Raw genomic sequence first — 20,851 nt, 5'->3', positions numbered from 1 at the left:
GTGAACTTAGAGAAAATAATTTAGAAGATAACATCACAAGACATTTTTACATGACTCGTGTTTTAACACTACCATGTCTGTAAGTTGTAATACCAAAAAATACCCTCCACTTTTGAATTACATACAGCTATACATGTGACTGTTTCATGCATACCACACTACTTACTTTTATCTCGTGCATGACACTCTCTAGCCGCCCTTCCCCCTGCCTCATCTTCTTCCTTTGAAGTACCTGAGATTTGCTGTGATTTCATGGAATCGTTGTCCACACCTACTCCTTGAATTCACTGTCACTTTCAAGTTGCCTAGGTAAATAAAACAATTAATTAAAATTGTATTTGCAATATAATTTTGCAAAACCCCACACCAACTCTCCATTGAAATAGTCTGAATCTCCAAAGAGATTTTCCTACAGTCATTGTTTTTGGAGCCAGTTGGTTAAGCCATGGCCTGTGGTGCCAGAATCCACCATAAGCACCAGTTCAAGTTCCAGCCGCTTCACTTCTGATCCAGCTCTTTGCTAACGTACCTTGGGGCCCCTGCCACCCATGTGGGAAACTCAGGTGTTCCAGGCTGCTTTTTTCTACAATTAATTTCATAATTCAGTTTTATCCATAATAAAAGTTAGCCAATATAAGGAAACTAATTTAATATTTGAAGTGTTAGCAGAATTCAATTGTTTTATATGCTGCATATTACTTCAGAAGTTAATTTCTGAAATGATGTCTCTGAAATATATTCCTTTTTTACCTACATATTATTTTATTAGCACTTTAATGACATCTAGCTAATTTCAAGATGAAGAGCATAGCTATTAAACCGAAAGACAGACATTTATTTTATAGCAATTTCACTGAAGAGAAATGAATCAGTTAATATCTATTTTTTTTTCTTTCAGTATATTTTCAGGTGTGTAGAGTTTTTGTCCCCTACCATTTGCTCCTGGCTATATCCTGGATGCTTCAGTCTTTTTCTATGCTAAGCGTTAATCTTCGCTACCTGTGATTGCCTGTATCTCAGATTAAGAAACTGAAAAGAAAAAGTTTGTTTTCCTGGGATTTCCTGTTACCTTTCATTAAAACAGTATATAAAAATTTTGAAATATATAAATATATATATCATATATATGATTAATACATATTTAAGAAGATTAAATAATAAGTGAAGGTAGATACATTTAAAAAAAAGATTTAAAGAAGTTATTTATTTGGAAGGTAGAGTTACAGAGAGAGAGAAAAAGAAAGAAACCTTCCATCCACTTTTACTCCACAGATGACTGCAAGAGGCAGGAGCTAGAAACTATATTCAGGACATCTACAAGGGTGAAGGAGCCCAAACACTTAGGATATCCTCCGCTGCTTTCCCAAGTACACCAGCAGGGAGCTGGACTGGAAGCGGAACAGCCAGACACAGAACTCACATCAACACAGGTTACTGGCAGCATTGCACCGCAGCTTCAGCCCCACATGGATACTTTTTTTTAAATTTAATTTTAATCCTAAGGATTTAATTTTAATCCTAAGGGACTCCATGCTTTTATAAAATTGAAACAACTGGCCTTTGAAAACAATTCTATGGATCATTCATGATCTTCATTGGCAATACACTATACAAAAACAAAAATTAAGTTGGAATTATTTCTAGTTACATAAACCACAATGTTCTCAGTAAATTAGTAGGCTAACAACTTATAACAGTAGTAAATTTAAAATAGGAAATCAGTATACTCATCGCTTGTATAGTCCTCGGTTCTCCATTGCTTTTTTTGTAACTGAACTTTTACCAGGAGAGCAATCAGCACAAGGAAGATAATGAAAAATGGAATGAGTAAGAAAAATGGCCATCTTGTGGGTTTTGCAATAGGGAACGACAGATCCTCACCGTACCGCCCTGTTCAGGGAGAAACACACCAGACATTAGAAAACATTCACCAGGAGTCTGCTATCAAAGACATTTACATAGCTTAGTATGAGAAGAAACGTCTTCAGCTAGGTGGTGATTTTGTAATTAGCACGTTTTTATATGCAGTTGTTAACTTGGCAGGCAGCCCAGGGAATCATGGAGACCTTCTTTCTACAACAATCATCTCTACCTTCCGATTGAGACAACTTCCCTGGACTCTCAGTCCATTTTCAAACCTGATAGACAACAGAGATGCCAACTATCACAGTGCGAAGCCCACACAGAGTGTTCTCAATATCCCTGTCTTTAGTAAAAATTAGCATACCTATAAGAAATAGCATTTTGATTAGCCCAAATTATCTCCTCTAGTTACACTGATATGGTTTTCAAGTTTTATTTAAGTTATTGCTCTGTTAAGGAGCCAAGGCTTTATGTATAATCGTAATCACTATGGATTTCTTGTATGCTGACTTAAAAACCCACCACTTTGGGATTGCTGTGGTGGAATAGTATGCTAATCCTCCACTTGCAGTAGTAGCATCCAATGTGATCACTGGTTGTAGTCACTGATTATAGCCTTGATTGCTCCCTGCTAATGGCCTGGGAAAGCAGTAGAAAATGACCTGAGTGTTTCAGCTCCTGCACGAGTGTGAGAGACCTGGAAGAAGCTCCTGGCTTCAGATCCGTCCAGCTCTGGTTGTTGTGACCACTTGGGGGGAGTAAACCAGTGAATGGAAGGTTTCTCCTCTATATAACTATGACTTTCAAGTAAAATAAAAACCTACTTCATTAGTAAAACAAAGACCACATCAAGTGGCCTATCTAAATTCTTTACTTCTTTTTTTTTTTTTTTTGGAGGACTTATGTCATGGAGACATTCCTTTGACGTATTTTGTAGAAATGAAAGAGTGCCTAGGAGTTATCAACTTAGGTTTGTCTAAAGTTCTGACAGAGGGCTGTGTGGTCAAACGTATGGTTTGATTTTATCTTGCATTAAATTTTATCAAGCCAAATTTTCAATTTGGCTTTTACCTATTGCTTTTAGATTTTTTTTTTTTTTTGCTTTTTGCTGGAAGAAAATACGAATAGCTGTTAGTTTTACTTTCAGAAAAAACAACAACAATACAAGCTCTTTCATATTTGCCCTCCATTTTACTTCTAGCTTCCATATTTCCACAAGCAAACTACATGTTACTTCACAGTGAACATTCTGATTTCTCAGCTTCTAATCACACGCTTGCATGTCTTCCTAAAATCCATTGCCCCCCTCCATCTGCTTTGATTGGTTTGCAGGGAGCTACATTCTGTTGTCTTTTCCGATTGGCGTCACTTGCTGAAGTCTAGAGAAGAGGAAAAGTACCAGGCGCTTTTCTTTCCATTCTGCATCCTCAGCAGTGGCTGTGCATCCTTTGTAACTCTGGTCCACGCTGGATCACACCTCTCCTTGTCACCCCCTGCCTATGCAGCCTGGGTCTGACCCACTCTTCAGACAGCCCGTCAGCTCTTCTATGTCAAGCTACGTAGCTTAGCCTCTCTCTCTCTCTCTCTCTCTTTTTTTTTAGAATTAAAAAAAAAATATATGGAAAACTTTGTTCCAGAGAGAGAGGGAGAGAGAGAAGAGAGAGAGAGAGAGAGAGAGAGAGAGAGAGAGAGAGAGAGAGAGAGAGAGTTTTCTATCTGCTGATTCACTTCCTAAATGGCCCAAATGGCTAAAACTCGGCCAGGTTAAAGCCAGGAGCCAGGAGCTTTTACCAGGTTTCCCATGTGGAGACCAAGGATTTGGGTCATCCGCTGGTGCTTTCCCAGGCACATCAGTAGGGAACTGGATTGGAATTGGAGCAGCTAGGACACAAACCCATGTCTTTATCACGGATGGCAGCTTTACCTACTTTAGCATAAAACCAGACCCTGCCCACAAGTTCTAGTAACACCTCATTTTTATTGCAAAAAGTGGTAGTCATGTTAATGAGTTGTCACAAATTCTCTGATTAGTTTTTCACCTCTGCCATCATGAGTTACCTGGTACTTTATATGGAATATTTCTGTCTGAAAAAGTAAAGCAAGCTCTGTTTTCCTGCTAGGGCTCTGACTGATATATCTCACAGCAAGCATATATTACATGGTGCCCATGTATAATGCAAATATAAATCAATATTCAAAACATTGTTTATTAAATTGAATGAATACAATGGAATTCTGTCTTAAATTCGTTTTTTTGTTGTTGTTGTTATTATTGGCACTTACCACCGGGTGCGCCGGTTGGTGCTGCTGGAGTGGCCGCTCCATGTGGTGCGTAATTACCACTGTCAATACTCCCACCACCCCAGTGCTCATCCACAGCAGAGCAATTTGGAGGTAAAAACGTGGGGTTACAGTGACAGTGCTGCAGGCTATTGCATACCTGAAAGCAGGAGAGATATCACCCTGTAAGTGTGCAAGTTGATTTATCAAATAGTACGTGTATCCAAGAAGGCTGATTTTCCCATGTGACTTGTAGGAATATGAGTGTGTGTGTGTGTGTGTGTGTGTGTACATGAGTGTATGTGCACACAGTTGACCTTCTTGGGATTCAGTCGTTTCTATTCTCGCTTTATGATCCTGGTACTTACTCCATTATTGTTGCAATGGACTGGAGTACAGGGAAGATTCGCAAATGGCGTATTCTCACAGACCTTATTTATACACATCTGAAAAGCAAAAGCCATAAGAAGTTGTTACCTTGCCCACATTTATTGTTTAATTATAAAATTCCATACCATAGGAACACAAAAGCTATCCTCAACAATAACTACTGTTGAACCAGAAATGAAATATTTCTATTGGTTATTGTATTTCTTTTACTGGGTGAAGCTGAAATTATCTAAAAATAAACAAAAGAATAATAACTTCTCTTTTGCTTGTCCTGGGAGTGGTGGGCCAGAACTAAAACTGTAGTGAAGTACTTGAGAAGTGCAATACTGAAAAAAATGGGTTATGAATACATTTCTGAGAATAGTTTTAAAAGCTGCTCATTGAATCCTGAGAATGAACAGGACTTAATTTGCATAGTGAGTCAGAGGACATGTAGGAGAAGACAAATTAGTTTGTTGCTATGTGGCAGTCTATTTGATTTCAGTAAGATATGGATCATTATATATGTTTTATTTGTCGCAAAGCAAAATAGAAAAACAGTCAAGACATTTATTGCAATAATTTTAACATTCCATCTCTTATCCTCTACAGTTCCATTTCTAAAGAAAATAATTTCCATTCAGTGGACCAATAACAATAAATTTTCTTGAGACAAATTGTGTAATTATCATGTAAGTTTATTATAACACAAGCCATGAATGTGTTGCTCCATCAAATTTGCATTTGAACTATACAAAAAGAAGCAACATACACATTTTTAGCGTATTTTCTCTTTTGCAATTAAAAAATCTTTTGCTACATTCACTTCAAAGGTAGACATCCTATAATACACATATGTACATTTTTCTTGTTAATAAAATATTAATGTCACAGAGTGAGGGCTTCTTGACAATGGCCATAACATGGAAAAAGAAGAGTGTGTTGTCATGTACAAATATGATTACTGAAGCAGCTTTATAGCTAAATACCCAGAGATGATGTGCACACAATTTGTATAATCTCTCTCTACATTAACTTTCATAAGAAAGAAAAAAAAATGCAGTGTTTGTCCAGTATGGAGATTCCTCAGAAAACTGAGGAAACAACCCAGCTGTCCCACTCCTGGAATATATCCAAGGAAATGAAATGAGCATGTGAAGGAGAAACCTGCACTCCTGCATTTATAGTGGCTCAACTCATACTAGCAAAGAGGTGGAATCAACTAGATGTCTATCAGCTGATGGATGGATAAAGAAAATATGATGCGTATGCACCACAGAATATTCCTCAGCCATTAAAAATGATGGAAGTCTGACACTTGGAGCAAAATAGACGGAATTGAGAGATTATGCTGAGTGAAAGAAACCACATCCAGAAAGACCAAGACCAGGTCTTTATAAGGCCCCTACAGTGGCAGGGGGGGACAGAAAGGGCATTGCAGACATCGCACAAAAAAATCACCGTTCTGTGAATCAGCACTCCCGCAGTGTATTTGGCTCTGGGGAAGTGCCAGCAATACCACAAATTTCATCTTGTTTCTGTTGTAATCTAACAGATATAAGCAGACATGTTAGATGTGATGTGAGGGCAGGCCCATTTGGTTGGAGACTTATTCCCCAGAGGATTATGGTAATGGCTGATTATGGTAATGGCTGATGAGTTCAGGGTAGAGGCTTGATGCAGTTACGGTGTGTGATGGTGGGACCATTTGGAAGCGATTAGATTGGATGAAGCAGCTGGTGCAGAGTCATATGGCCACGGAGGACAAGGAGCCTGCCTGTCCCAGGGGTCCTAACTTTGTACATGCTCTGCTGTGGCCAGCTTCCTCTGTCATTAGACGCCAGACTACTGGGGCTGCCTGATCTTACTGTGAACCCCAAAACTGTGAGCCTAAATCAACTTTCTTTATCAGGTAGCTCCTTCCAAATGTTCATTGTCACTTACGAAATTTGACTCATAAAATAGGATACAGCCTCTATCTCAGGGAAGAAGGCAGCCTTCAACCGAAAAGCAATTTGCTGAGCTTAGAGATTTACCTAGAATAAGGAAAACTGATGAAAATTTGTTTCAGGAAAATAAGATGGAAAGGGTAAAATAAATTGTAGATAGAACATCAGAATGCCATTTTGATAGTCCAGAAAAAAGGTAACCGTAGAGTGAAATTCAGTGGTGGTGTAGAGACAAACCAGTGGATGTCTTCGAGACATAGTCGAAAAGTGTCCAAGCCCCTGCATGGATCAGCATGGATCAGCATGGCTCAGCACGGATCGTACGTGAAGGGTGGAGAGAGACATGCCAGTGACAGTGGGGATTCAGGCTTGTTTCACTCCATTGGTGGTGACAGTTCACTGAGACAGAGGAAGCTAAGCATAGAAGTCTGAGAATGTTTTCACAGATGTTTTGTTTCAAGTTGTAAGATGTTTAATGCATTTACAGAACAGATCCAAATGACTGATGGTAAACTAAAGAACATATAACAAGAAAGGCTTCCAGAAAATTTTCTCTTTACCATTTTTTTAATCTTGGAAATACATGATCATAACATACTAACATTACTGACTATGGAAAAATGCTGGTAATGGAATAATTCTGGTAATGCATACTTTTGGGTAAGCTTTAGCAGGAATTAGAATAATGATAAATGACTATGTTATTTTTGGTAGGTGTGTTAGGGATATGAGAAAAGTATTGCTCTGGAAACAAACTAAAGCTGCTAATGCATGTTAAAATGTTTCTTGACTTCTAAGTGAAATTTGGGGTGATGTCACATCTATAATATAGGATTTATCTTAGTTATATGATCTTTGGAAGACATTGGGGGTAATGACATTACTTGTATTTCCTTTTTCAGTACCTTTTTTTTTTGCTTTAATATTTCGGGGGTGCGCCCTGATACAGGATACAGGATACAGGATGTTGATGCAGATTGTCTGTTGCACTACAGAACCCCTCTTCCCACTTTCACTGAGCACATGGGACCACTAGAGCATTCATAATTTAATAAATATAATGAACAGTGTGATTCTCAATTATCAGTGAATACACATGATTTCAATGAAAAAAGGACAGAACCAGTCAAATAATTATTGATAATGGTATTCTTTTTTGAATGTTTATGGATTGTATTTTATTCTTTTCAGTTTTTTCTGATTTCCCCCCCACTGTTCATAATGAACATGTGCTTAAATTGTAAGGACAAATACCAGATAACTACCATTCAATGACCTAGTATAAAATATTAGGAAATTATTTGGTAAGAGAAGACTACTTATCAACCTACCTTATCATTGCCACAAAGAGTTCCATCTGCTACCCACATCTTATTAATATCTTGGTGATTATCATCATACTCCAGGGAAACGCAGATTGAGCCGCTTATGTTGGCATATATAATAGTGGCATTTTTAATGTCAAATATATTATCACTTCTGTGTTTACACATCAATTTTCCACACTTCCGATTACTGCAAATTTTCCCATATACGAAAATCATTGATTTTGTTAAACATTAGAATATATATATCTAAAACTAATATTTTTAAATGAAGCAGTCAAGATTTGCCAGAGAATATATGAAAGATTTGTCTGAATTGATGAGAAGTGAACATTTTAATGATTACAAACCATGTTGTCTAAGTAAGCTACTCATCAGAAATATCTTAGCAATCATGGAAACCTACAGGTCTCCAGGAGATTTTGTATAGCCTGGCTTTTGCTTTCAGTTAAACAGGAGGAATGTAAATGAGTAAAACAGCGCTTGATATTCAGGCGATGGCCAAATGTTGCAAGGACTTGGAGCCGACACAAGCTGCCCTGTATTGACAGCCCCACCTGTTAAACATAAATAATTTCATAGGGCATCAACAGAAGGCAAAGTCAGTACACAGAGAGGACATCGCTCAAGTCACAAAATTATTGTATATCCCGGCCATTCACCCAGTCAGATTGTCGCTTTTCTATTTTGTACAGTTTTAGTTTTACTTTAGTCTATTATCTCTTCACAAGCCAGATTTTATAAGAGACACAGTCAGGCTTATTTCTGTTCCTTGGAAACATTCAATTCAGAATCCCTGTTAACATTCATCAATCCAAGCACAAATCCTCCAGTAATTCTCTTAAAACTAGGTGGAAAGTTCCAGAGATTTCCATAATGAGCATTCTCATTCAAGACAACATGTAATAAGCCTAACTCATTTGACTTCAGGTGTGTTCCCAGTGGCCTTTGGCTGGCAGGCATAATAGGTAGAATTCTACTCTGAAACACACACACACACACACACACACATACACACACACTTTGAATGAACTAGAGTGTAAGTGGAAAGGGAAGAATTGTGTGACAGCTGAGTTCACTATTCATCATGAAGCAGTTTATAATCAGTCTAGCTGTAAATCTGGAGCTGGGGAAGACAACCCATAATGACCTGCCATACCCTTTTCTGTGCTAAGAAAAACTTGGAAATTCTGAGTCATACAGACTTCTGAAACAAACACAGCAACTAACTCAGAGGGGTTCTCACTTGCCAAAAGTAGGAAAATTTGAGAAAATATCAAAATAAACAAGGAGAGTAAGGCACTCTATTTTATCAGGTAAAATAACAGCTAATAACTCTGAATCAATATATATGGCCAAGTAAATAAACAAATATAGAGAAAGGAATACTTTCTTCTACAATACATTCCTAGCTAGTAAGGCAAATGCAGATAATGAAGCTTAAAAAAAAAATCACCAGTAGGTTTTGAACAAAGTCTGAGAAGAAACAGACTATGTCTACTGTCTCAGTATAATGCTCCACAAGCTGCATATTAAATACAAAAGGAAAAATAATAATTATATAGGTGAGAAGCTTAATGAAAAATAAATCTATGAAAATAAATCTAAACTAAACTTTTACAATATGGAAATAAAATAATATATGTCTGTGTGAAAATTTCAGTGGGGGGCACAATGCAGTTTCAGTGTTGAATTGTCAAACTGCAGAATGTATATATAAAATCATGGAAACTATCAAGAAAATCCAAGTTGACAGAACATTTGAAAAAATAACTCACTGTGGTATTTAAATGAAAAGGCTTTAAAGAGACACAAATGAAAAGTTCCAGATTAAGTAACTATAAAATTAAATTATGAGCAAATTCAAATAGGCAGTTGACTATGGATTGGCTAGTGAGCAAGGAAAAAAAAAATCAACAAATATTTTATTGAGACAATCAATGTGGCTTCAGTATGAGTCATGTTTGACAGCTACAATACAATTATTCAAGAAAATATATTTCTTCCAAAGACAAATGCAGTGGTTTATTTACATATAAAAAAACACAGAGAGGACAGGAAAGAAGAGTTAGAAAAACACAGGAAATAACTGTCATGTGGAAATAACTGGCAAATTTGGGCAAACAATACATGGTGATTCTTAGCACTACTCAGGCAAAGTAGAAACTTCAACATAATTTTGACTTTACTTCTGAAATCATAGCAAAATAAAATCTTCTAATAAATGAGTGGGTCTAAGTACCATTCCAGTCTTACTGCATATACTAAGACAATAGTAAGGAGCTGACACTGAGTGCATGCCAGGTGGCAGGCATCATTCTACGAGGTTTTCCACTTGTGACACTTCACAGAATGGTGACATTCTACTTTCATATAACACTTATGGGCTGGTGATCATTTCAAGTACCAGGCAATGAAGAGGGGTTCCCAGATGGATTTGTGAAAGCATACCTAGCCTCACACTTTGTATACCCCGAAGAAGTTTTGCCGCAGTTCCCAGATATATCATTCATGGCATTCATTGCTTCATAGCACTCTGGAGGACCACCATCTACTTCTGAAAAACAGTACAGTTAGTCATATTAAATGTGTGTTCATTGAAATTAAAACGGTCAGTGACTATATTTAAATTTCTGGGATGTTTTAAAATATATTGCACAAAAGAAGACTGTAATAAAACTGAAAAATTTGCTTTAAGATCATGCAAAACTACCATTCAAAACCTGAAAGAACTCTTTCTGTTGTTAGTAAGTATATGGATATAAATATATTTATCCATAACTACAAAAAATTATTTTCAAATAATAGACGTGTTAGTTAATAAACTTCTAAAATCAATGTCTTCTCAAAGTCAAATCACAAACCAGTTACTCTGTTTTATTAAATCATCATTTTCTTAGACAAAACATATATTGGAGTTAAAATTGATTCATTCTCACATTCAGCATCCAATCCATACACATAATATGTTTCCTTTTAATTCTTGAAAGACCCAACCTGCTTGAAGAGCAGTTCATTTCTCATAACCTCCACTAGTTCTGCTGTAGCTAGAGGATTAAGGCAAGAAACCAAAAACCTTTGACAACGAGATTTGACTATTGCATTGTGATGCTACAGAAAAAAGACGCATCCTCAAAGAAACCATGTGGATACGTAGGGTTTCCAAAAAACCATTTAGAGGCAGTGCCGAACCTAAAATTCAGTCCACTTTGTTCTCGAACTGATATGCAAAGCTGATGACGAGAGAGTAAACAACGTGTTAAACTTGGCTTTGGCAGCCAACTATTGCTAGTGAACAGAAAAATATGTCAATTTAGAGAATCTTTTATCGTGTAGTAACAAAATGAGAGAATCAAGGACCTTTAACATAAAATTGGCTTTTTTTCCTTCTTCTTGATTCTAAATATGTGCAAGGAAGGAGAAGAAAATATAAGGCGAAGACTTCCAGAAAGCAGAGCTAATTTTTCTTGCTATTTTTGTGTTATGGCTCTACACCAGCCAGGGCAGGAGGGCAGTAAGCAGATGCAGTTCTGCACTGAAAACTCCGGAGAACTCTATCCTAGAATCAATGGTGAACTGAACTTGTTATAGACTTTAAGCAAATCTCAACAAATGTCAGTGTGTAATGTGAGATGATTATGCTCCCATGTCATAAGTCTAGTAGAAGAAAAACTTGTTCCTGTACAAGAAGAGTGCTTAAAGATATGACTTTACAAATATAGCTGCGGAAGATGAAAACAGTAGAATACTTGTTTTGTACTAGAAATACATCTCTATCTAAAATATTGTCTTGGGAACGAATGAAACACACATAGTTGAGTCAAAATAATGAAGAGTATGGTGATACACAAAAACTAAAGCAGATTATAAATTATATAAATCTGCAAGAAAGAGAAGCATTAAAGAATTGAAAGCTGTATGGAGAAATAGTTAAGTGTAAATATATATTTGAATTTTTAAAAATCTGTGCAGCAATGTTTTTAGACCACAATTCCAAGAAACTCAAAGAACAGCAGGTATATATACACATATCTCCCCAGGAACACAGCACACAAAATGGACAGACATCAAAGACCAAGAAATTCCTAATGGAAGAAAGAGAAGAAGAAACATTGGAATAGATTTTTGTTCAGAAAAGATGGAAACTATCTGGCAATGGAATCACATCTTCAAAATGTCAAGAGGACAAATAAGTCTAAATTCTATGCCAATTTAAAATGTCTTTAGAAAAGTAAAGATGAAGCATGAACTCTTGCAGAATAAAAAATACATTTCAAGCAGGACCTCCTTTCAAGAAATGTTAAAGAAAGCTCCTCGACAGAAAGGTATATGATTCCAAACACAAGCTTAAAGATACACAAAGAAATAAAAAGAGTTTGATAGGTAATAAGCAGGAGCAAACGTATGATTTTTCTCCTTTTAAATGCTCATAATTTTCTACACCAAAAATAGAAGCAATGTAGTATGTGTATACAATGAGTGCAGGGTGAAATATATATATGAACATCAGTACAGAAGATGAGAGAGAAACTGTTTAAACAATGTATTTGAAGTGATACAGTATTATTAAATGTACATCCTAATTAATTAAAGATTTATAAAGCTTAGGGCAATCATGCAAAGAAAAAGTTTCAAAAAATCAGATTCTGGGTATACAAAATTGAACCATAGAGATAACTGCAAAAGTAGCAGGATGAGGATCACAGCAAAGTTCCTTGCTCACCAAAACCACAAACTAACTAAAATTGAGAATGAAAGGCAAAATCTACAGACCAACATAAAATCTATCATCTTGTTATAAGAAACTACTGAAAGTTAGTCAGTTTCATGTGTTAACTTGGTTAAGTTATACTGCCAAGCTATTCCATTGAACAGTACTCTGAGAGTTTCTGAATAGATGTATTATAGATGGTTGAGGTCTTAAGAAAGTTCATCCCCTATGATTTGGGTGAGTCTGATGCCGGCTAACCCTCTGCCAGTGGTGCAGGCATCGCACATGAATGCCAGCTTGAGTCTCAGCTGCGGCACTTTTAACCAAGCTCCTTACTAATAGTTTAGGAAAACTGACCCACTTCTAATTCAGCTTCTTGTTTATGGCCTAGGAAAAAAAGCAGCAGAGGATGGCTCAAGTCCTTGGGCCCCTGCAACCATGTTGAACACCCAAAAGAATCTCCTGGCTTTAGATTGGCTAGCTCTGGCCATTGCAGCCATTTGGGGAGTGAACCAGTGGACAGAGGACCTCTCACTCTGTCTCTCCTCTCTAAAATTTCTTTCAAATAAAAATAAATAAATCTGTAAAAAAATTTACATGTATGATAGAAAACAGAGTCCTGCAAAAGAAACCCCCATACACTTATTTTCTACAACACTCTACTGGCAATTATATAGTGTTGTGATGGAAAAAAAAGCATTTATGCAAAATTAAATGAGCCTATGATAAAACATAAACCTGGATCTGTATCCTAGTTTCTATAGAAAACTAATCCCAAATCAATCACTGCTCTAAAAATGAAACCTATCTATCAGACTGAAGAACACATCGGATGATTCTTATGGGTTGTGTTTAGGCTAAGATTTCTTTTTTATACCACACTGGAAGCATGGTCTATATGGAAAAAAATATTAAATTGGATTTTATCTACAGGAATTTTGTTCTTCAAATTTAGGGTGAGCAGAATTAAAAGATTAAGGTATGGAATGGAAAAATATAAATATTACGTATGAGAAGACATTTTGAGCTGGAATATCTGAGCATCTTTTTCTTTCATTCTTTCTTTTTTTATTATTGTTTCATTTTATGACACAGTTTCATAGGTTCTGGGATTCCCCCAACTGCTCCCCAAGCCCTCCCCCCATATTGAATTCCTCCATATCGTTACAGGAGTGCAGTTCATAACTGGTCATGATTCCTTCATTACAGGCAAGGACCATTCTGAGCATCTCTTAATAAAATAAGCAGCATAGTAAAAATGAGATCAAGGATTTGAATAGCTACTCTTCCAATCAGTACATGAAACTGGACAGTTAAAACATAAGCAGAGACTCAAGACCATCGCCAGCGAGAGAAATAGGAATAAATACCACACTGAAACAATGCTACCTGCCTCTGAAAATGTGCAGAAACCTCATAACACATAATCACTCATTTATAACTGGAAATGAAGCTTTGCTCTATTGTTAGTAGCATCAGTGCCAATGAGACAGCCAGCCACTTAGAAGAACATCCGTTCAACAGGTCACCCAACTTACTCCACAACCAGATTTTTTTTTTTTAATTCTTAAAGATATGTGCATAGGGAAATTTGTGTGCAAAGGTTTTAGTGTCTGTTTTTGTAATTGACCAAACAGGAAAATAACACCTTGAAAAGTAAGTAACATTTGTTCATTCATAAGCTAGGATACCACTTAACAATAAAAAGGAAGAGCTTCTTAGTCTTCTGTCACAGGCACTGTAAATAAAATATACCAGCAGGGTTTTGAAAGAGTTGGAGGCCCTGTTCTTGTTGCCATAGCCATTGCTCAGCATTTATGACTACAGCGAAATTTCAAAGGCCTTTTCACTGGCTTTGACCTCAGGGACCAAGCTTCCAAGCTGCAAAAATGCTCGGTGGAAAGTGTGGACTGTGGCTTTGACTTCAGTCAAGAATGATTACAAGCTTCTGTTTTATCATTTTTCCTTTTTCAGGAGACAGTCTCTGCCCAAGTCAGGTGTGATCTTCAAGAATCTGCAAAGGGGCCTAGGAATTTACTTAGTGGACAGTCATCATCTCAAATATATTAAGTTGCTCTTCTTTCCGGCATTCAGAAGTGCCTCTGACTTTTGACCTTTTCCCTGAATTGTGTAAACAATTTAGAATAAGAGTTCCAGACTTCTTGTCTGGCCTCCTCCCTTATGATAGCTCTGTTTCTAGAATTCTTTAAAAATGTGTTCTACCATTTATATAGCACAATCCTACATCATTACCAATTTGTTTTCAGTTTTAAGAACAATACCAGTAAAATTAAACAGTAATAAATACCTTCACCAAATATACTTCTACACTGCTGAGTGGGATCAATACATGATCCGTTGACACAGATCCACTGATTTGCACCACATGGAAAACCACTCTGAACATGGATGTTGTCGGGACATGCTGCAGATGATCCATTGCAGAACTCAGGGACATCACACTCATTGGAGGTAGACCTACACGTTGCTCCTCTTGCCTTATACTGGTGGGGTGAGGTAAACGACATTGAATAAAGCAGAATGTGAACATATGAGCATCATGAAGAATCATAATGTTCAGACTGTGGACAAAGGAAAACATTTAAAAAGCTCCTACATTGCAATTCTCGCAGCACACTCCTAAAGCACATTGTGAGTCAGGTTTCAGTGTACAGCCTTGAGATTCACAGCATACCGGTGGGTTTTGAGCACATTCCTAAAAAGCAAATCAAACATCCTGAGGGGTCTTCCAACTTTTACTTACACTGGATAGGCAGTTAATGGATGAAAACACATTTACATATTACATAACATGCAAACAGGCCTAAGCTACATGACTGGCAAACAGAATAAAAAAAGGGGGGCGGGGAAGTCACTTATATACTTAACAGACATTCATTGATTACCATCTAAGCGGCATATTTTGTGTTCTCTAGATTCCTATAGAGAATCTATGGCTGTGTTGGAAATGAGATTCTCTGAAGTCCTAGGATTCATCATGGCTAAGCCATTGGGAAAATTTCTGGCTCTGGCAGACAAATAAATGCTTAAACACAAGATGTGGAATAAACATAAATGATGATTAAAAAACCCATTGTAATGACTAGCTCTTCCTTGGTCCTTCTGAATCCATAGTACTTCCTAAATCTCAACACTTCATGGGATATTATAGGCTTATTTTATTCTAAAATTCTCTTCTGGAGGGCTGGATAAAAGAATATTTCTGAATGAGATGAAATGATCATTTTTGCTTCATTTGCCCATTACTTTAGTATGCCCTGTTTGATGGTATAACTATATGTTGGGTGAAACTATTTTAAAAAGTTATATTATCATAGTTACTAAAAGCAACAGTTAAGAAAGGAGAAGCCTAGAGTGTGTGAATTCATACGCCTGCATTTATTTTTCATTTCTAAGATTTAGCATAGGATGAGTCAAGGAAACATGCCAATAAGTTGTATAAAAATAAATCATGACATTTGTAGTCTTCATATGAGTTACAGCAAGACATGCACCAGGGAATACTAATTTCCCAAAGTTTTTCACAACTATTTTGCCTAGAAAAGTTTATTACTATTGCTAGCTATACAGAATCCTAGAGAAGAAAATCACATCACAGTGACATTGAATGGAGCTACGATAAGACACACTACTGTCAGAATTTAGTAAACATTTTCAAGATGTTTCCATTCAAACTAAATCAGATAAAATGGTGAGGAACAATTTCTTTAAAAATATGTCACCCATTATGGATCTAGAAACCCACTTTTCTGTTAGGAGGATGGGAGTCCATGACCTTGGCCATTGCAAGAGAAAATACTGAACGACTGAGGCCTGCTCACACCTTGGGTACCTAGGTCTATCCCACTCCATTTCTTACTTCATTACTTTTACCTCTATTCTTTTCAGAGCTCTTCAGCACATCAACTTTTTAAAAAAAAAAAAATCTGTCATGTGAAAAATCTAGCTTACTGGATTACATATATTCCAAATATTTTTGGCTTAACTAGTGACCTGAATTAACATGTGTTTTTCCCATGTTTGCTTGTTACACAGTGAAAGATGTTTACCTACTTTTTGTCACTCACAGAGGAGATATATATATATATATATATATATAAAAGGAATGCTGGGAGGCAATGCACTCAGGTGGAAGAAGAAAAAACTTATGTCAACTCAACTTCAGGATTACTGACACTGAACAATTATCTGGATGGCAGAGAAGTTAACAGGGACGGTGAGAGGTCAGATTAAGGAGGACAGTCATTAGTCATTCAGGGCACTGGGTTTAAGTTATGCAGGACAACTCCATTCTAGAGAACCATCCACAATAGTGCTACGGTCATGATACTGTGGTGCCGTCTTGCAATCTGCCGAGATTTTAAGTGTTCTCACCAATACACAAATAAGTAGTACAGAAAAAAGGCACTAACCATTTGACTTTATAGGCATACTAATTACCTGGATTGTGGTAAATATTTCACAACATACATATTCACTAAATCATCAAGTTGTACACAATTAATAGAGACAATAGAGCTGGAATAAAACGAAGTCAGATTACCTGTCTTGCGTAACTCACATGACACTGAATCCACACGCAACCACACCGCACTGCACTGATTTGTTTGTCATGATCTCTATACCTTTGTCTAAAGATTCTTGGAGGAAAGAGAATTTGACAAATGGAAAAAAAAAAAAAGAAAGAAAGGAAAAAAGAAAGGACCGTGCAAAACTCCAAACACTAACACTCTGCTGCAGCTGCAGCAGACAGTCCTCGCAGGGGCACTGACCTCCTCACTCCCACAGTCACAGGTTTCTCCGGCTTCCAATATTCCATTCCCACAAACGGCCTCCTGTTTGTAAGACGGCTCGAGGTGTGGCTGATTTTGAAGACACTGGGACTTTTGCTTGGAAATGAAACGTGAGAAATCTTCCATGCTGCAATTACTAAACATCTTCATGCCACTGGAATGGCTAAAAATACATCAAACTTCAAGTTTTTATATAAGCATTTCCATAAACAGCCTACTGTTGGAATCAAGCTATGTAGTAGGATTCCACAACAAAACACATGCTCAGTTTTGCTAGTGTCAAAAGTGCTCATGCCATATGCATTGAAAGTCAACGGTGCAACAGTTTATATTAAATGTTTAGTAGGAACAACGAAACAAGAAAATTTTCCAAACTCTTACATTACACTGCTCCTACCTTACAGAGGGGTCCATTTTTGTTTCTTTTGTTGCTTCGTTTTCCTGTTACGACTTCTACATATTGGCAGACTCCTCTAGTAATGAGAGTGACAAGGCCTTCGCTTTCATTTTTTTTTAAAGGTGTACTTATTTGAACAGCAGATTTTTACAGAGAAACGAGGAAAGAGAGAGAACATCTATCCACTAGTTCACTCCCCAAATGGCCTCAGTGACCAGAGCTTAGCTGATCTGAAGCCAAGAGTCAGGAGCTTCTTCCAGGTCTCCCAAAGCCTTGGGCCATCCTCTGCTGCTTTCCCAGGCTGTAGGCAGAGAACTAAATGCAAACTAGAGCCACTGGGACATAAACTAGCACCCATGTGGGATGCCAGCACTTGCAGACCAAGAATTAGTATATTATGCCACTCTGCCAGCCCCAAGGTTTTCCTTTCTTTGTTTATATTTATTCGTCAGCAATTTGATCTAGTTCTGACATTTTAAATATCGCATGAGATAGTTCAATGTATTTCTCCTTCAGATTCAAACTTAGCACCAAACTCCAGAATCTCTTGATAGTTTACTTAGTGGGTTTTTAAAAAACTTATTTCATAGATGCCTTAATTTAAAATTCTCCAAACTCTTGATACCTCTGTCCCAAAACCTGTCCACCACAAAAGATAATATAGTTGTTTTGGAATGGGAACTCTGTGGCCAATCAAACCAAATGAAATAAAATTTTGGTTCTATACTCACAAGCGATTTTTCCTTCAGTCTCCAAAAGATACAAGTATGACTTTTTTTTTTTGAGAGGAAAGGAGTGAATGAGGGAGGAGAAAAAGGAAGCGACAGATCATTCTCATCTGTTGATTCACTCACAAAATACCTGAAATGGCCGGAGCTGGGTTGGGGCTGAAGCTAAAAGCCAGGAACACAATCTTGGTCTCACTTACTCTCAGCATCGTCATTGGTGGGAGGTTAGAGTCAGGAAAGGGAGCTGAGAATTGTACCTGGGCCCCCTGATGAGGGACGCAGGCACCTTCGCTTGCCAGGCTCTATGCCTACTGCAAATATGATATTTGGTAACAAGAGGTATTTATAGAGAAAGGAAGTATGGTCATTGGAATTTGTATATTGATCTGAGGTCATCAGTCACAATGGATTATTTAACCATGATTTAACAGCTGAAACTTTCCTAGAATAAATGAACCAAAAAGTTATCTTAAGATACATGATATACATAAGGTATAAGCCAAGCCTTACATTGCTTCTGGGTTCATCACGCAGATGGATCCAGGGCACTTGCACTTGTTAACGTCATCATAAGATATTCCCATACTAAGACTCAGCAATTGCACTAAAATAATTGCAAGTGATTCCAGACTTATGGTTCTGGGATGCTGAAACAAAACAAACGCACATGCACATGTTATGGAAGACATTTCATTTACTGGGAGAACAGTGTAGTTGTTTAAAAATAGTTGCACAATAAAATAGGATAGAGGCATCTGATAATGTTATGCACAGAAATGCCATCTATGCTAAACTGACTTCATTTGTTATAGGTATCATTATAAATACAAAAAAAAAAAAAAAAAAAGAAATAGGAGAACTAAGAAGTGAAATTTTACTAAAACAGAAAAGGGTGAGTCATTTGCTAGCTTCCCATCAAGGAAAAGCCATACCAGTAACTTGTTAACAAACAGTTGCAGTTGAACTGGGAGCAGAGGTGGGACTTGGCACCAGGTGCTCTGACATGAGGTGGAGATATCTCAAGTGGTGTCTCTGCTGCTAAGATCTGTATCCAGAAATGTGCTTTAAATTCACACATTAGCCTTTGAATTTATTTATATTTTGGTGATGACATTAGATAATAAGAAAGGGACTCCAGGGTCAGTGTTGTGGCATAACAACAGGTGGATAATATCATCTGTGATACCAGAATTCCATATAGGCAGCAGCTCTTGTCCTGGCTGTTCCACTTCAGAAACAACTTTCTGTGAAGGGTCAAAGAAAAGCAGTGGGATATGATCCAAATATTTGGATCCTGGGAGACCAGCCAAAGCTCTTGGCTCCTGACTTCAGCGTGGCCCAGCCTGGCCGTTGTGGCCACCTGGGGACTGAGCCAGAGGGGACAGAAGATCTATCTCTTTGTAACTCTTTCATATAAATAAATAGCAGCCCTGACTGTGATGACAATTTGGGGAGCAGATGGAAGCCCTATCTCTGTCTCTCACTTTCTCTTTGTAACTCTGGCTTTCAAATAAATAAAGCAAATCTTTAAATAAAAAGTGCTTGATTAATATATATATTAATAATAAATATATATATGAAACTTTCATGGAGTGGACATTTTGTGTAGTGGTTAAAATGCTGATGGGAAACCCACATCGTACATTCCAGCACATAGGTTCAAGTTCTGGCTTTGCTCCTGATTCTAGCTTCAGCTAATGCAGATTCTGGGAGACATGTGTTGATTTCTGAAGTAGTGAGTCCATGCCATTCACACCAGAGACCCAGACTGAATTTCTGGCTCCTACCTCTAGCCTGGCCCAGACCCAGCTGATGCAAGAATTTGAGAAATGAAGCAGCAGATGGGAGATTTCTCTCTCTCTTTCTCTTTCAAATAAAAACTAAAAACAAAACATCATTTAATTCCAGCTTTCATGAACTTTTTGAAGGAACATTGTAAAGTAATAAAAAAAAAGCAAAATTATATTTTAGCATTGGATTTTAATTAATTTTGGTAGCCAAGACTTAAAAAAAAAATTTTTTTTACGAGAGGAAGAAAACTATCTTCTATCTGTTGGTTCTTTCCCCAAATGGCCACATCAGCTGGCGCTGACGGGGATGAAGCTGGGACCCCACAACTCTACTTGAGTCTCTGCTATGCAGGTCCCGAGGACTCAAGCACTTGAACGCTGGTGGGTCCCTGCCAGAATTTATACAGGTGGGAATCTGGAACAGAGAGGAGCCAGGAGTTGCTCTGATGCTGTGTGCAGCCCACTGAAGCAACTTCTTTCTTAACCACGATGCCAGGTGCCACACCCACACTGGTGGGTTTTTTGCTTGTTTGTTTGGTTTGGCTTGGTTTGGTGACAAGAACTATCTAAGCTTCTCTGGGTATATTATACACGATGAGGACAACAGCAATTAGCATTGATTAAA

At 37.4% G+C, this 20,851-nt stretch overlaps 1 protein-coding gene across 2 annotated transcripts in view; it reads right to left on the bottom strand.

The window, feature by feature from the left end:
* Positions 1–203: 203 nt before the first annotated feature.
* The window catches only part of LOC101534286 (disintegrin and metalloproteinase domain-containing protein 2), a 44,363-nt gene continuing 23,715 nt past the window's right edge, over positions 204–20,851 (bottom strand). The window contains exons 11-20 of one of the 2 annotated variants that reach the window (XM_004579283.3): positions 18,947–19,083; positions 17,291–17,474; positions 15,115–15,213; positions 14,806–15,001; positions 10,238–10,343; positions 7,793–7,976; positions 4,512–4,589; positions 4,147–4,303; positions 1,728–1,890; positions 204–305 (exon numbers count right to left, since the gene is read on the bottom strand). In XM_004579283.3, coding sequence (XP_004579340.2) covers positions 272–305; positions 1,728–1,890; positions 4,147–4,303; positions 4,512–4,589; positions 7,793–7,976; positions 10,238–10,343; positions 14,806–15,001; positions 15,115–15,213; positions 17,291–17,474; positions 18,947–19,083 — 1,338 coding nt within the window. In that variant the 3' untranslated portion in view covers positions 204–271. The remainder of the gene's footprint in view (positions 306–1,727; positions 1,891–4,146; positions 4,304–4,511; positions 4,590–7,792; positions 7,977–10,237; positions 10,344–14,805; positions 15,002–15,114; positions 15,214–17,290; positions 17,475–18,946; positions 19,084–20,851) is intronic. The other variant, XM_058670051.1, reaches the window with a different exon arrangement.

This window comes from Ochotona princeps, chromosome 11 (assembly GCF_030435755.1).
Source record: "Ochotona princeps isolate mOchPri1 chromosome 11, mOchPri1.hap1, whole genome shotgun sequence".
Lineage (NCBI taxonomy): Eukaryota > Metazoa > Chordata > Mammalia > Lagomorpha > Ochotonidae > Ochotona > Ochotona princeps.
This window is presented reverse-complemented; position numbering and strand designations above follow the sequence as displayed.